Source organism: Oryctolagus cuniculus, chromosome 3, assembly GCF_051225735.1.
Source record: "Oryctolagus cuniculus isolate XC-2025 breed Fujian yellow rabbit chromosome 3, ASM5122573v1, whole genome shotgun sequence".
Classification (NCBI taxonomy): Eukaryota; Metazoa; Chordata; class Mammalia; order Lagomorpha; family Leporidae; genus Oryctolagus; species Oryctolagus cuniculus.
Window position 1 is genome coordinate 65,898,673 of NC_142869.1, and position 16,927 is coordinate 65,915,599.

The 16,927-nt window shown below is 43.1% G+C and overlaps 1 protein-coding gene and 1 pseudogene across 2 annotated transcripts; one reads left to right on the forward strand and one right to left on the reverse strand.

Moving 5' to 3' along the window:
* Positions 1 to 10,348: 10,348 nt before the first annotated feature.
* Positions 10,349 to 12,050, reverse strand: LOC149127362 (uncharacterized; annotated as a pseudogene). Its single transcript, XR_016230784.1, has 2 exons — positions 11,916 to 12,050; positions 10,349 to 11,873 (listed from the first exon to the last, which is right to left on the reverse strand). The product of XR_016230784.1 is annotated as an uncharacterized LOC149127362 (transcript).
* On the forward strand, positions 11,770 to 14,882 carry ATP5MC3 (ATP synthase membrane subunit c locus 3). The gene is made up of 5 exons (XM_002712300.6): positions 11,770 to 11,827; positions 12,015 to 12,126; positions 13,333 to 13,410; positions 13,781 to 13,974; positions 14,622 to 14,882. The coding sequence occupies exons 2-5, from the start codon at positions 12,088 to 12,090 to the stop codon at positions 14,734 to 14,736; spliced, it is 426 nt and encodes a 141-aa protein (XP_002712346.1). The 5' UTR covers positions 11,770 to 11,827; positions 12,015 to 12,087; the 3' UTR covers positions 14,737 to 14,882.
* Positions 14,883 to 16,927: the final 2,045 nt, after the last annotated feature.

Genomic DNA, 16,927 nt, shown 5'->3' on the forward strand with positions numbered 1-16,927 from the left:
TGTCTGGCTTATTTTAATTAGCTTATGTTCAAGGTTCATCCATGCTGTAGCATGCATCAGAATTTTACTCTTTTTTAAGGCTGAATATTATCTTACACGTATAAGCCACATTCTGCTTATCAACTCATCTGTTGATGGATATTTGGGTTGTTTCCACTTTTGGCTATTGTGAATAATGCTTTTATGAACATCGATGTACAAGTATCTGAGTCTCTATTTTCAATTTTTTTTTTGACCTAATGCCTTGAAGTAGAATTGCTGATCAACTGGTAATTCTCTTTGACATTCTGAGGAACCACTATATTATTTCTGAAAGTGGCTATACCATTTTATGTTCCCACCAACAATAAATAAGAGTTCCAATTTCTTCTTATCCTCACCAATACTTATTTTTCATTTTTCTGAAAAGAGCTATCCTAATAGTTATGAGGTGGTACTTCACTGTGGTTTTGATTTGCTCTTCCCTAATGACTAGTGACGTGTGTCTTTTCATGTTCTTTTTGACTATTTGCTTAGCATATTTGAAGTTCTTTACTCATTTTTAAATTTGATTATTCGATTTTTTTGGTTGTTAAGTTGTAGAAATTCTTTACATATACTAGATATTAGTCTGTCTTTAAAAATATAAATATTTCCCCCATTCTGTGGACTTTTTAGTCTCTTGATAGTGTTCTTCGATGACAGAAGTTTTAATTATGCTGAAATCTATTTGTTGTTGCTGCTGTTGCTTGTATTTTTGGTGTTATATCCAAGAAATCAACACCAAATCCAATAGCATGAAAAATTTCCCCTTTGTATTCTTCTGTTTAATAGTTTAGGCCTTACATTTCGGTCTTTCATCCATTTTGAATCAATTACAAATATAAAGTAACATCATTATTGTGCATATGGACATCCAGTTTTCCATAGCACCATTTGTTGAAAAGAAAGTATAAGTTTTTATTTATGAAAATTAAAAACTGAATTCACGGAGGTGGAATGTTAAGCCACCAATTGGGACATCCATATGCCAGATTAGAGTGCGAGTTTGAGTCCCAGCTTCTCTGCTTCTGATCCAGCTTCCTGTTAATGCATCCTGGGAGGTAGTAGATGATAACTCAAGTATCTGAGTCCCTGCCAGCACATGGGAGATGGATTGAGTTCCTGGCTCCTGGCTTCAACAGGCATTTATGAAGTAAATCAGCAGATGGAAATGCTCTCTCTCTCTCTCTCTTTCTCTCTCTCTCTCCCTCTGCATTTCAAATAAATAAACATTTTTAAAACGAAATTCATACATTTCCATATTAAAACACAGTGTAATATCTGGAAAGATACCCCTGCACACTAAACTATGTCATAATTATTTCTGGAAGGAAAACAGTATTGGGGAGTAAGGTGTTCAGGAGCTGGTATTTGCTTTCCATAATTTCATATTATCTATATACTTTACAAACCTATATTCATATATTACTTATATAATTTTTAAAAGTTTGTTTTGCTTTATTTTTAGGAAAAAGTTGGCCAGATGTCACATCACCAGATGAGTAGGTCAAGAGTCAATGTTTTGGGCACTCCTGCCTCAGAATCAACCCTTGGGACATTCGGATCTGACTAAAAGGTCCATGAGAGTCTCGCAGGCATGGAAAGCCATGACACGGTGGCAAAAAACAATCTAAATGAAGGATCCTGGTGAACAACACTCCAGCAGAAGGATCAGGCCATCAAGGAGAGAGGCGCCTTTCTCTGAAGGGAGGAAGGAACCTCCACTGTGATATGGCCTTGGCTAAACAAATTCAGAGTTGGTGAACTCAAGGGGCTTCCATAGCCTAGACAGCTCATAGCAAGAGTCTCGGGTGATTGCTGACGTCATAAATAAGAGTGCCAATTGTTAAATCAACAACAGGAGTCACTGGGTTCATGCTCCCCTCGCAGGATCTCTGTCCTTAATATGTTTATCTATGAAACTCAAAAACAACACTACTAGTCGAACAATACCCTATACCTGGTTCGGTTGTGTGAGCGCAACCTGTTGAAATCCCTGCTTAGTATATACTAAATTGATCTTCGGCATATGAAGGTAACCGAAAATGAAACGTGATGAAGGGGGGAGAGGAAGTGGGTGAGGGGAGGGCCACGGGAGGGAGGGGGAAGCCACAACAATGCAAAAGATGCATTTTATATTCTACTTAAAACTATTGGTTGAGCTCTGTAATTAATACATAATTACTCTTAGGTGTTTAATTAATGCTATAACTAGTACTCAAATAGTATTTTACACTTTATGTTTCTGTGTGGGAGCAAAATGTGGTAATCTTTACTTAACATACGCTAAATTGATCTTCTGTATATAAAGATAATTGAAAATTAATTGTGATGTGAAGGGGAAGGGGAGAGGGAGTGGGAGAGGGGAGCGTTGTGGATGGGAGGGAAGACACGGGGGTGGGGGGAGGAGGCTATTGTGGTCCATAAGCTGTACTTTGGAAATTTATGCTCATTAAATAAATTAAAAAAAAAAAGAAAAAAAAGAGTCAATGTTTTGGAAGGTTACAGATATAGATTAAATAAAAATTCTGAGGTAAGAGAGTTATAGTCTAACAAGAAATTAACAGATCTCTAGGGTAATGCTATTTGTCTAGATAATCTGGCAACTGTGGTAGCAACTAGAGACCATAAAGAAGACTTTCTGAACTCTTCACCGTCCCCTTACCACCGCCCCTCACCTAGTTTATTTTCTTTTTAATCGTCAGCTTTATTGGAGTAGCATATGTTTTGCTGATACACAGAGTAAGTAACCAAAGACTCTGAGGTTCCTGTGAACTTTACTAGAGCAAAGCAACCAGAGTTGCAATGGTGGCTTGGAGGGTGGGAAGTAGACTGTTTTGGCCAGATCATAGGGTTTTTTTTTTTTAAGATTTATTTATTTTTTACTTGAGAGTCAGAGTTACACAGAGAGAGGAGAGGCAGAGAGAGAGAGAGAGAGAGAGAGAGAGAGAGAGGTCTTCCATCCGATGGTTTACTCCCCAATTGGCCACAACGGCCAGAACTGCACCAATCCGAAGCCAGGAGCCAGGAGCTTCTTCCGGGTCTCCCACGTGAGTGCAGGGGCCCAAGGACTTGGACCATCTTCTATTGCTTTCCCAGGCCACAGCAGAGAGCTGGATTGGAAATGGAGCAGCCGGGACTAGAATCAGTGCCCATATGGGATGCCAGCACTTCAGGCCAGGGCGTTAACCCACTGCGCCACAGTACCGGCCCCAGATCATAGGGTTTTAATAAGAGTCATGGTGGGAGAGAAGAGAGGGAGCAGGCAGAAATAAAAGGAAGTCTTTTAAGTTCGCATTAATTATTACACATTTTATTCTAGGGTTTTCATCAACTATCTTGAGAATGCAATCTAGCAATTTAATATAATAAATGAACAAAATTCTTGTTGAATGACTGAATAAATGACATGTGAATCTAAAGAGGAGATGAAAACGGCCGGCGCCGCAGCTCACTAGGCTAATCCTCCGCCTGTGGCGCCAGCACCCCAGGTTCTAGTCCCGGTCGGGGCGCCAGATTCTGTCCCGGTTGCTCCTCTTCCAGTCCAGCTCTCTGCTGTGGCCAGGGAGTGCAGTGGAGGATGGCCCAAGTGCTTGGGCCCTGCACCCCATGGGAGACCAGGAGAAGCACCTGGCTCCTGGCTTTGGATCAGTGGGGTGTGCTGGCCACAGCGGCCATTGAGGGGTGAACCAACGGCAAAGGAAGACTTTTCTGTCTGTCTCTCTCTCTCACTGTCCACTTTGCCTATCAAAAAAAAAAAATTAAAAAATAAAAAAAGAGGAGATGAAAACAAGTTTATTAAATGAGACAAACACCAGTAAGATAAAGAATGATTCCAGAGAATGAAGGATTGTGTCCAGACCTATATCCCAGTGTCACCTGGAGAAGACCCCTCAATGGTCAAGATGTGGGAATCGGGAAGTCTGTAACTCACACCCTCTAGTAAGTTATCAGTGTAACTGGCCCATCTTAGAGTTGACAGAGCCTCATGTCTCCTGCCCTCTCTCTACTTCCTTTCTAACCAACACTCTATTATTGACTGTCTTCCAGCTGTCTTCCCCCTGCAGAGCTTTCTGCCCCCACAGCAACTTGGAGCCTTGCTGTTAACAGTCAGTGTGGTCCTGAAAGTGTTGTATTTGGGGTTGGGTGTTTGGAACAGCAGCTAAGACACCGCTTTGGGATGCCCACACATCATATTGGAGTGCCTGGGTTCAAGTTCTGGCTCCATTTCCCATTTTGGCTTCCTGTTAATGTGCACCCTGGGAGGTGGCAAGTGATAACTCAAGTGTTTGGATCCCTGCCCACTACATGGGAGACACAGATGGAGCTCCAGGCTCCTGGCTTTGGCCTGGCTCAGCCCTAGCTGTTGTGGGCATTTTGAGAGTGAATCAATCCCCACCCCCACCTCCTCCCTCTGCTTTTCAAATAAGTTAAAATAACTAAAAAAAATGTAAAACGTAAAATAAAATAGAAAGGAATGTTTCTTTATGCACAAAGGCATTTCAACAGCACTACTATATATTGGCTTCCTATCTCTTCCTGCCTGGAAATATCAGCCTTGTCTTCTAGCACACTTTTGCGTGCTGTTTGTTTTCCTAACCTCCCAAATCTTGATTACACAGTAAGAGCCTGGTCCTACAACCCAGCCTGCTGGTTTGTATTCCTGCTGTACTCTTGGAGAACATTCTATCATTTGTTAACTATGCCTCTATTGCTCATATCCCCGGCCCTCTATGAAGCTAAGATTCAAAATGAATGTGTCTCCTGCATAACATGGGGTACTTCAGCCACCTGAATTCCACAATTAAGGCCCCATTCTATGACCTTGATTTGTATTCACAGATTAATGTCTAATGCCTAGAAGCAGGTAAGAGTTTACCTCCCATATTAGTTTCCAACAGCTGCTGTAATAAAGTACCACAATCCTGGTGACCTAACATAAATTGATTAGTTTACCGTGGTGTTTTTTTTTTTGTTTTTTTTTTTTTTTGTTTGTTTGTTTTTTTGACAGACAGAGTGGACAGTGAGAGAGAGAGACAGAGAGAAAGGTCTTCCTTTGCCGTTGGTTCACCCTCCAATGGCCACCGTGGCCCGTGCGCTGCAGCCAGCGCACTGCGCTGATCCGAAGGCAGGAGCCAGGTGCTTCTCCTGGTCTCCCATGGGGTGCAGGGCCCAAGCACTTGGGCCATCCTCCACTGCACTCCCTGGCCACAGCAGAGAGCCGGCCTGGAAGAGGAGCAACCGGGACAGAATCTGGCGCCCCGACCGGGACTAGAACCCCGTGTGCCGACGCCGCAAGGCGGAGGATTAGCCTAGTGAGCCGCGGCGCTGGCGGTTTACTGTTCTAAAGTCAGAAGTCTCAAATGAGTCTGAGGGAGCTAAACTCAAGGTGTTGGCAGCACTCTGTTCCTTTTGGGGATTTTAAGAGCTAGTCTGTTACCTTTCTTTCCAGATTCTAGAAGCTGCTCACATACCTCGACAGGGGGTCTGCTTCCATACTTTGGAAGTCTGCAGGGGCTAACATTGTCTGCCTCATGCTCCATCACGCCGCCTCTGCCTCCAGCATCACAGCTCCTTCACGGATTCTGCCCTTCCAGCCCCCTTCTTTCACTCATGAGGACCCCTGTGATTACCTGCGGCCCATCCAGATTATACGGGATGGTCTTATCTCCAAGGCCTTACCTTGATTACATCTGCAATCTCTCTTTGGCCATAGGAGGTGCCACATTCACAAGTACTGGGGATTAGTACATGGGAATCTTTGGGAGGGCAAGTACCTTTCTGCCTACCAAAAGTACCCGCCAAAGAATTTACCTGAACAAGCCATAATCTTTCTGTAGATGAAGAAGCTATCATTTCTGTGCTGTATGATCAGATGAGGTTAACAGATGCTGATCAGGTATAAGAATGTGGTATAAAAAACATGAATTAGATGTTTTGAATCTTCCAAGGAAGGCAGTGAGGAAATGGGGGTTGATTTAAAGTTAACTATTGAGAAGTTAAAATCACTAGGATCTTAAGAAAAAGATTTGTATACAATTTAGCCATAGTCCAGTAAGTTTTCAGAAAAGTGGAGTGTCCACCTCTATCTGTATTGTTGTGTATTATGTACACTTGATTAGGCAGAGACCACAGGATGAGCAAATCAGGCAGTTAGCACTGTGGTGCAGCAGGTTAGCTGCTGCTTCAGATGCTGCCATCCATATCAGAATGCAGGCTCCATTCCCAGCTGCTCCACTTCCAATCCGGCTCTCTGCTAGTATACCTGGGAGGGCAGTGAAAGATGTCCCAAACCTGGACCCATACCACCCATGGGGGACCTGGTATGAAGTCTTTTCTGTCTTTCAAGTCTTCAATGAGGCAATTTCTTTTCTTTCTTTCTTTCTTTCTTTCTTTCTTTCTTTCTTTCTTTTCTTTTTTTTTTTTTTTTTTGACAGGCAGAGTGGACAGTGAGAGACAGAGAGAAAGGTCTTCCTTTACCGTTGGTTCACCCCTCAATGGCCACTGCGGCAGGCGCACTGCGGCCAGCACACCGCGCTGATCCGAAGGCAGGAGCCAGGTGCTTCTCCTGGTTTCCCATGCAGGTGCAGGGCCCAAGCACTTGGGCCATCCTCCACTGCACTTCCGGGCCACAGCAGAGAGCTGGACTGGAAGAGGAGCAACCGGGACAGAATCTGGCGCCCCGACCGGGACTAGAACTTGGTGTGCCAGCGCCGCAGGTGGAGGATTAGCCTAGTGAGCCGCGGCGCCAGCCAAAGAGGCAATTTCTGACTAAAATCTCTTAGCTATTTCCATTAGCATACACAAAACTTAGTCCTGGAACACTTACTAGCTTTTTCTCTTATTTTTAAATATACTTCAGTCCAATTTTTTATATACCCCAACTATATTTTAAACTCTTTTTTTTTTTTTTTTTTTTTTTTTTGCTGCACTCTCACTATCTCAAAGAGGGGATGTAGTATTTATTTGGAGCTCACCTCGGTTGAATGATCACATAAAATTAGTGCAAGTTTAGTGATTTAAAAATTTATATATTATTTATTTTAGAGGCAGAGAGATGAGAAAGAGTGCTCCCAACCGTGCTCCCATCCCCCCGGTTCACTATCTAAATGCATACATTGTCTCCACTGGGAACTCAATCCAGGTCTTCCATGTGGGCAGCAGGAACCCAATTACTTCAGTCATCACCTCTGCCTCCCAGAGTGTGCATTAGCAGGAAGCTGGAGCCAGAAGCTGGAGCCAGTATGAACCCAGGTACTCAATTGCCTTCCCCACCCAAGGCTTTATTTTTTTTAAAGATTCTATTTATTTCTTTGAGAAGTAGAGTTAGAGAGAGAGAGGGAGAAAAAGGTCCTCTATCGGCTCTTTCACTTCCCAAATGACTGGAACAACCAGAGCAGGGCTGATGTGAAAACATGAGCCAGGAGCTTCTTCCAGGTCTCCCACAGAGGTGCAGGGACCCAAGCAAATTGGGCCACCTTCTACTGCTTTCCCAGGCTTTAACAGAAAGCTGGATTGGAAGAGGAGCTACTGGGACATGAACCAGTGCCCGACCAGCACCTGTATGGGATGTCAGTGCCACAGGCAGAGCCTCAGCCTACTGAGCTACAGCACTGCCCCAGGGGCTCTTTATTTTTTTAAAGAGAAGTTGATACCAAAATTGAAGTCAATAACATGAAACAAAACTTGTATAAGAAAAAATGAAATGTTATAACAGAGTAAATAACATTTTCAACTTCTATTTCTGACTTCCATTTATCACATGGATGTTTGAAGGATGGTGAAAATGTTTCAGACTATAACAATGAAAATGTTGGGGTCAGGCACAGCATGTGATGCCCACATCCCCTGTCAGAGTCCCTGGTTTGAGTCCCTGCTCTGCCACTTTGGATCCAGCTTCTGGATAATGCACACCCTGGGAGGCAGAAAGTAATGTTTCAAGTACTTGAGACAACCAGACGGAATTCCAGACTCCTGGCTTTGGCATGGCCTGGCCCTGGCTATTTGCAGGCTTTTGGAAAGTGAACTGGCAGATGGAAGATCTTGCTGCTTTTCAAATAAAATGAAAATAAATTTAAAATTTTTTTAAATAAAAACTTTCAAAGGTTTAAAAATCTTCCTGGTAACTAGATTAGAATTACCTTACAAAAGTTCAGCCCAACAACTTTACTCTACCATGGTACTTGAAGGAAAGGGAGTCAGGGAGACACAGGCTTCTATCTGCTTTACTATGGGCTACACTTGGAACTCCAAATTGAAATTCCCAATGTAAAGATACTGCTATCTCCACGTTTCCTGTTTTAGTTTTGTGTTCATAACAATATCACAAAACTTAATAGCTCATCAGTGCCGCAGCTCATTAGGCTAATCCTCCACCTGTGGCGCCGGTACCCCAGGTTCTAGTCCCGGTTGGGGCGCCGGATTCTGTCCCGGTTGCCCCTCTTCCAGTCTAGTTCTCTGCTGTGGCCCGGGAAGGCAGAGGAGGATGGCCCACGTCCTTGGGCCCTGCACCTGCATGGGAGACCAGGAGAAGCACCTGGCTCCTAGCTTCGGATTGGCACAGCGCGCCGGCCGTAGCGGCCATTTGAGGGGTGAACCAACGGAAGGAAGACCTTTCTCTCTCTCTCTCTCTCTCTTTCTCTCTCTCTCTCACTAACTCTGCCTGTCCAAAACAAAAACAAAAACAACAACAAAAAAAACTTAACAGCTCAACAAACCCTTCATTGTTCTTCACTCTGAATCAGGAATTTGGGCCAAGCTCATTGGTGATGGCTCATTTGTATTCCCTGGGCTGCTGAGTGGGAAGCTTTGACTAGAACCAGAGAATGTAGCATGCCTTGGGGGCCTCAGTTATCTTCCATATGCCCTTTTTTCTATCCATATGATTTCTTATCAGTTAGCCATCTGACTCATATTTCTAGAATGGTGACTGGCTTCCACAAACAAAGCTGCAAAATCTCTTAAGATTGGGGCCTCCATCTACAGTGTCGGCATCCCATACGGACACCAGTTCAAGTCCTGACTGCTCCACTTCCAATCCAGCTCCCTGCTAATGTGCTTGGGAAAGCAGTGGAAGATGGTCCAAGTGCTTGGACCCCCATACCCACGTGGGAGACGCAGAAGAAGCTCCTGGCTCCTGGCTTTGATCTGGCTCAGCCCCAGCCATTATGGCAATTTGGGGAATGAACCAGCAGTTGGAAGATTCTCTCTCTCTCTCTCTCCATCTCTTTCTCTATCTCTGCCTTTCAAATAAATATATAAATCAATCTTAAAAAAAAAAAAAACTCTTAAGATCTAGGCCCAGAAATCACACTGTTTCACTTTCACTTTCAAAGCACTCTCTTGGTCAGAGCAAGCAGACTCTCTGGCTTGATGAAAGGGCATACAGGATAAGAGAAATTGATGGGACTACATTTGGTAGTGCGCTTACTTACCTTCACTACCCCATTCCTTCTTCCCCATGCTATCATCACGCAGGCTTGCCATTTATTATTAAATCATGATGTTTCATAACTTACCAGACTGTCCCCCAGGGGCCATGAATACACAGAGATGATTAAATACTTCTTAGGGGGCTCTTGTTAATCTTTCTGACCTTACTTTAGTCATCTTAGAAAGTACCTATTTTTTTTTTTAAGTTCTCTCCATGCAAATATCCACCTCAAAACAATATGGGTCAGTGTCACTCAAAGATCCACTCCCCAGGGCTGGCATTGTAGTGCAGTGGGTGAAGCCACCGTCTGCAACATCAGCATCCCACTTCAGCACCAGTTTGAGTCCGGGATGTTCCACTTCCAATCCAGCTTCCTGCTAACGTGCCTAGGAAAGCAGCAGAAGATGGCACCCATGTGTTAGACCCGGATAGACTTCCAGGCTCCTGGCTTCAGCCTGGCCCAGCCCTGGCAGTTGTGGCCATTTGGGGAATGAACCAGCTGATGGAGGATCTCTTTCTCTCTCTGTAACTCTGCCTTTCAAATAAATAAGTCTTTTTTAAAAAATCCACTCTAACAAAAGCCTTAGGGTACAAAAACAGGCAAAGTCTGAGCAAATGTATTTAGAATAGTACAATGGCATCATGGCCATGGTCAAGGCCCTCAACACAACAGGACAGGCTTGACTTCAGGTCAGACAGGGCTTGACAATCCTGTAACTTCCTTACCATAGGCAACTAGTCTGTATGCCACCTGCAAACAGCCCTGTTAGGGATCCCAGCTTCTCTGTTGCTTCCTCTTCCACAGTTACTGCCACTGATTCAGTGCTGAATAAAGAGGACAGTCACTCAATCTCTGCACACAAACCCACTTGGAATAATTTTTTCCCTAAAAAAATCTAGTGTTGAAGTATAGGGCCTTATTGTTTATTCCACTTAGACACCACAGGACACCACATAACTGCAGTTAGAACTTAGAACTTGAGCTCTCTTATTGAGCTGTTCATGTGAATTTTCTATTTTGTGGGCCAAGGATTGAGCTTGAAATGTTTAGGATTCATGATTTTGAACCATTTGCATTTGAGGTTGGTTGGGTAACAAGGTTTATTCATTTTTAAATTTTTAGTCCTAAGAGCATCTTCCCCAGAGTTGCTGTTAGATCCTTCACCTTTGTGGTAACCAGTCAAGGTTGATCCTCTAGACTGATGTCTCATGCTAGGGCTCTAGGCAGTGTGGGCTGGAGTTTAGTCTCCAGCCATCTCCTAATTGCTTAATCTTTTATGCTGACATATGTTACTGGAAGTAGTAGCCATTTGTCAGAACTACAAAATTAAATTTGTATAATTCAAGGAACTAAGAAGACAAGAAGTTCGTAACAGCCATTTTCTGAGACATTTTAAGAAAATGATCTGTCCAGAATTGCAAAAATAAGTGTTAACATCGAGTAGGTTCTTCTCCGGCATCCTTTTTTGGGCCAAATCTTGTGATGTGTCACGGAAAAACAAATATACAGAAAATTTAAAATCCAAAATTAAAAAGCTGGTTTTGAAAATACTGCAACATGTATTTTAGTTCCAAACTCCACATGAAATACATTACAATCCCTTAATTCTTTTTTTCTTTCTTTCTTTCTTTCTTTCTTTCTTTCTTTTTTTTTTTTTTTTTTACAAATCCTTAATTCTAACAGCCATGGAGCTTGAAGAAAAAATTGAGCACTCTCACTTTACCCAGAAACAATTTTGTGTTCAAAGTCACAAAGCTCTTAGACCCACTGAACTTGTTCATCGCCTCTGACCCAGTACTTCTAGGGCAGGCCATGTCCGCCTGCAGGATTAGCACTTCTGGGACCCTACTGCGGGTTCCTTGATAGAAAACGTCTCTAGGCTCGGGACCCCCTAGCCTCACCCCTACCCCACCCGCCAGTTCTATTTCACAGAGGAAGAGGAGAACCGGGAAGGGGTCCCCTATTCTAAAGAGAAGCAGCAGCTGATTAAAAAGGCCAAGTTTCACAGGTTGTCAAAGTAAGTCAAACGCTTTAGTCTCCCCGTTCAGCGCAGCTCAAAAGCGAAAGGGCTTGCTCAGAATCCTCTCCGCCAGCGCTGGTCTTCAATTTCTTTTCGTCTCCCCCCGCCCCCCCCCCCCGTCCCCCGCCCACCAGCCAACCCAATACCGGACGGCCGTCCTTGTCCTTCCGGGCCGTTTACCAATAAAGTTATTACAAAGTGACCTTGAGCGTCTTCCCCAGTGCACCTCCATACCCCGCCTTCTGCATCCGGGTGCTGGGCCGCGAATAAGAGCCGGTCCGCGCCTGCGCGCCCAGCCCCACTCCTTCGACCTCTGCCGCCGCTGCCGCCGCCGCCGCCTCCACCCGGGAAGGTAAGCGGAGGGCGCGGGAACCCGAGCTGGCCGGGGCCTGGCAGCGCTCAGTAGGGACCCATTCATTCCGCTGGCGCCTTCTGGGCACGGGGCCCAAGGTGACGGCGTGCACGGGAACCCCTGGGGCCTGGGTGGGAAGGACAGGCCCCTGGAGGACACTTGACCTTAAGCCTCTTTGCTTCCGCAGAGGGGAAGCGGGAGAGGATCCCACGTCGCCTGTCACCTAGATCCTCCAGCCGCGCCGCCCCGAAGAGTGTAAGATGTTCGCCTGCGCCAAGCTCGCCTGCACCCCTGCTCTGGTGCGTAGCCCAGGCTGGGCCGGGGGAACCGAGGGCCTGGCCTCCTGCCCGGAGTGTCCACATGTTGAATGGGGCAGCCTGTTGGCGGGCATCTCGCCGTTTCGGGTCCCGCGGTGCCCTAGCCCCTTAACCTGATGCCTTTTCCCTCTTTCCTCCAGATTCTGGGTCGTCTCGGACCGCTCCTGCCCTCCACTAGGGCGGTGCGGAGCAGCCGGGGCCTAGCTAGCTGTCAGGCCTGGCTGGTGTAGGTCAAATCCTCCCGGCCCCTCGCCCGGGGGCGGCTCCTTCGCCCGCCTCCTGCGTCTGCCGTCGGGTTAGGGTCGACGCGAGGGTTGGGGGCTGCCGGGGCTGCCGGGGTCCGGTGAGGCCTAGTTCACTGCAGCTGCGCGCTCCAGTGCCTATCTGTAGGTCAAACTCGCTGCTGCAGGAGGGAGGGCCTTTGCCTCGCCATGTGTGGGCGGAGGAATTGGGGGGAGGGGGAGCCGAAAGTCTGGCTTCCCAGCCGTGGGGTATTTTTTTTTTTCATAACTATTTTGCAGGCTTTCTGATTCTGGAGGATTTGTCTTAGAGAATCGGGTCTTGGTTCAGAGGGAGTTTTCTGTGACCTTACTTCAGTGGACATTCAAGGGCAGAGAAGCCAGATTGGAATATGTCCTTATGGCCAAAGTATTTCTCCGGTTATTCTTAAACTGATGTACAATTGCTTAAACTCCTTTTTTAATTTTATGCTTAATGGATATATATAGGAGTAGCTTGGAAGTGGTGGGAACTCATACTAACTGCCGGGCTATTTTAAATGACAACTGTTATAGTGACACTCTCAGTAATACTTCATTGGTCCTCTTAAGCCTACCAAAGAATTTGGAGTGTTTATTGCCTTTTTTTTTTTTACCTGAATTATAGCAGTACAATAATTGAAATGTTAAAGACAACACTATTTTTTAAGAACTAATTTTGTTCTTAGGATTTTTGTTTGGAGTATTACAAATAAATTATGTAGCAAGCTTTCCAACTTTATTAGCATGCGACTTTATTAGAATTACTTCATGTATTGAAAAATGACCAACAGCCAAGGTAAGAGTCAATACAGAATAGTCTCTGATCCATCTTTGATGCTTGCTGTTTTTGGAACTCATGGGTGGTTCAAGAAAAGTCATGCAATTCTTATCTGTATTTTTAAACTTGGAACCATCTTTTCATTACTAGATCCGAGCTGGATCCAGAGTCGCATACAGACCAATCTCTGCATCAGTGTTGTCCCGACCAGAGGCCAGGACTGGAGAGGTGAGTAGTAACAACAGAAATGAGACCTTGTTACCAGGTCAGCCTATGGTTTTCATGAAATAGTCAGGATTTGTATTTCCATCTATAGTTTGAGTTGTGTATATTTAACATTATAATAGCCATAGTTATTGAAAAACCTCCATTGAAAAGCATATTCATATATACTGTTTGTTAATTTTCAACAACTTTAAAAGGTGTAGTGTTTATACCACAAGATTGGAATTATTGAAAGCTCTTGATTCTTTTTTCTGTTGTACAATTCCACTACCTGTTCACACTCAGCTACAAATAGAAAAATAGTTATCATTTTGACAATACAGTGATTAAATGATTACTGATTGGACCTTTGCCTCTATTTCCTGTTCTCTAGGGCTCTACGGTATTTAATGGGGCCCAGAATGGTGTGTCTCAACTTATCCGAAGGGAGTTTCAGACCAGTGCGATCAGCAGAGACATTGATACTGCTGCCAAATTTATTGGTGCAGGTGCTGCAACAGTAGGAGTGGCTGGTTCTGGTGCTGGTATTGGAACAGTTTTTGGCAGCCTCATCATTGGTTATGCCAGGTAATCATTTCTATCCCTGGATAAGTTAATTTAACAGCATGCTTGAAATAGTTGGAAAAAGCTAGTGAAATAGTAATAGCTACTTTGTAGTAAGTGCTGCTCTGTCTTGCATTACATCTTGCGGGCTTTGTATGCCTTATCTTACTTAATATGAACAACTCCTCCTACCTATGAAGGACCAGAGTTGGAAGGGTTACACTACCTGCCTAGAGTCAAAGCTGGTAAGTGGCAGGAAATGAATTTTAATGGTCCGACTTCAGAATCTGCAATCCTTCATTGTATATTGGGAATGTGATTAATAGAATAAATTCTTTAAAAATACTAATTCCATCTTACCATTTAAGATTTCTAAATAGTCTTAAAAGATATAGAACATACTTTCATAGCAATAAGACTGTCAGAATCCCTCAAAATGAATACACACTAATCATTTATAATGACACGTGGATGCAGTTCCATTCTTTTCTGTCCACTGGGGCAAGAGGAGTGGCAACAGCAGCAGCAAAAGGGATCCAGGCAGATACTCTTCCCGTAGACTTGCCAGTTGACAAAGATCCCCTCGGAAGTCGCCTGATTTTCTAACACTGACCAAACATGTTAAAAGCACTGTGTTTCAGAGTAACAGTCCTGTGTTGTGTCTCTTCTAGAAACCCTTCGCTGAAGCAGCAGCTGTTCTCATATGCTATCCTGGGATTTGCCTTGTCTGAAGCTATGGGTCTCTTTTGTTTGATGGTTGCTTTCTTGATTTTGTTTGCCATGTAACAGAAATTACTGCTTGAAATGTTGGCATTCATATTAATTACGGATGTAATTCTGTGTATCTTAATGTGACTCCGAAAACTGTAGTGTTGGTGTCATGGAAATGTACGTTATTTCCAGAGTCATTTCATTAAAGATGAAAACTTTAATTTTTGCTGTGATTTGTACTTATCTGAATTTAGATCATCACGAAGAACATGCATCCAGGCAGAGGAAGCTATAATAGTTGCCCCCACCAATGAGAAAGACCCTGCAGTAATTTTTATGGGAATTCTTTTATATAGTGTTATTCACATTGTAATTTATAGGGCTTTTGTTTATTCGTGTAAAGGAGAAATAAACTGAATGCTTCAAGTTTCTGTTAAATATGATTAAACCAAGAGAGTTAATTATTCAAGATGATTTTTTTGTTTTTAAGGGCCAAATGAATAAAATACTTGGAAGCTGAATCACTTTCTAAGATTGACTTGGGTGCTCTTAAAAAGCTAGTTCTAGAAATAAATCATTTTGGCTTTTTAGACTCCCCCCAAATCTAAGACTTTTAAGTCCTGTAGCCTTAGACTTGAGTGTGTGGGGGGAGTGTTTCTCAGTAAATCAGGTTAAACAAGTATGTATAATTAATCTTAACTGTGTTCAAAGAAGGGACTCAATTTAGATAGCAGCCAGTTTCATACCTGGACAAGATTCTTACTTACCTGCTATGCCACAGCACTGGCCCCAACAAGATTCTTATCTTAAAAAGAGGAAACTGAATTGGCAGCATTTTTTAAAAGTCAACAGATACCAAAGCAGTACTTAACCATTGATACTTAACATGTACTTAATATGTTTATGGTGGGAGTCTTATCCTATTGAAACAGAAAAAAAAGGTGCTACTATAGAAAGAATTTTTCCTCTAGCAAATATACTCTACCATGATATTATTTGTCCTCTTTAAGTTTCAGGATTTGTTTGAAGGTTAGATCTACAGTTTAGTCCTTTAGTGCCCTCTAATTTGATTTCGACTGGGAAAGAGTTGGTTGTTAGCAGAATTTAAGTGAGGTGGGGAGACACTTAGAATCAGCCAGGGTGCTTGTTTAAACACAAATCCTCAGCATCCGGATCTACTGAGTTAGAATCTTTGGGCATTGGGTTTAGCAGTCTGCATTTTTAAAAAGGCTCCCTAGGTAATTTTTGTGCATTCTCTTTGAAAAAAATCGCTAACTTACATATAACCATGCTACATTTTATAAAGAAATAAGGCTCCCAGAATCTAAAGAGCTAGAACTACTGCCACCTTTTAGTTGCTTAATCTAGTCTAAATTCCTGGAACCAAGACTGTTTTCTTGAACTGTACTACTGTGTGTTTGAATTTAATAATAAAAAGTAGTACTGAATTAGTGACTCAGTAATTCCAGGCCTGCGTATATACCAAAAAGAATTGGAAACAAGTATTTGCAAAAACTTGGATGCAAATATAGCAGCACTATCAATAATAGCCAAAAGGTGAAAACAGCCTAATGCCCATCAACTGATGAGTGGATCAACAATATTTCCATATGGTGGAGTATTATTCAACCATAAAAAGGAATGAAAAAATTTGATAAATGCTAACCACGGGTGAACCTTGGAGTGAACTCTAGGTCAAAGTAGCCAAATACAAATGGCCGTGTATTGTATGTTCCAGTTACATGGATTATTCAAAGTAGGCAAATTTGTAGAAACAACCAAATGGTTACCAGCAACTAATGGAAGGGGAGAATGGCAAGTGACTGTTTAATAGGTATGATGTTTCATTTTGGGGTGATATTTTGAAACTGGATAGTAGTGATTGTACAGTATTGTAAATACAATAATTATCACTGAGTTGTATACTTTAATGTGGTTCAAATGGGAAATTTTACTACAGTTTAAAAGTACCATACTGTATTACAGTACATAGTATAAAATCTCAGCAAATTTTTAAAATAGCCCAGGAATACTTAGGTTAACTAGTCCTCTATTCTAAGTTCATTTTAAGTAAAATCACCTTTGGTAAAGACCTATTTCTGGTGCTGGTTCTGTGGTTGAGAGGCCTGAAACGTTGATTCTGGACCAGGTTTCTTGCAGGAAATACCCAGCAAAGGGAATTCCTGAGAATGAAAAGAAAATACTTAACACTTGAGCCTGTGGTTGCATGGCCTTCAGGTTACTGAGCAAAAAAATAAATAAATAA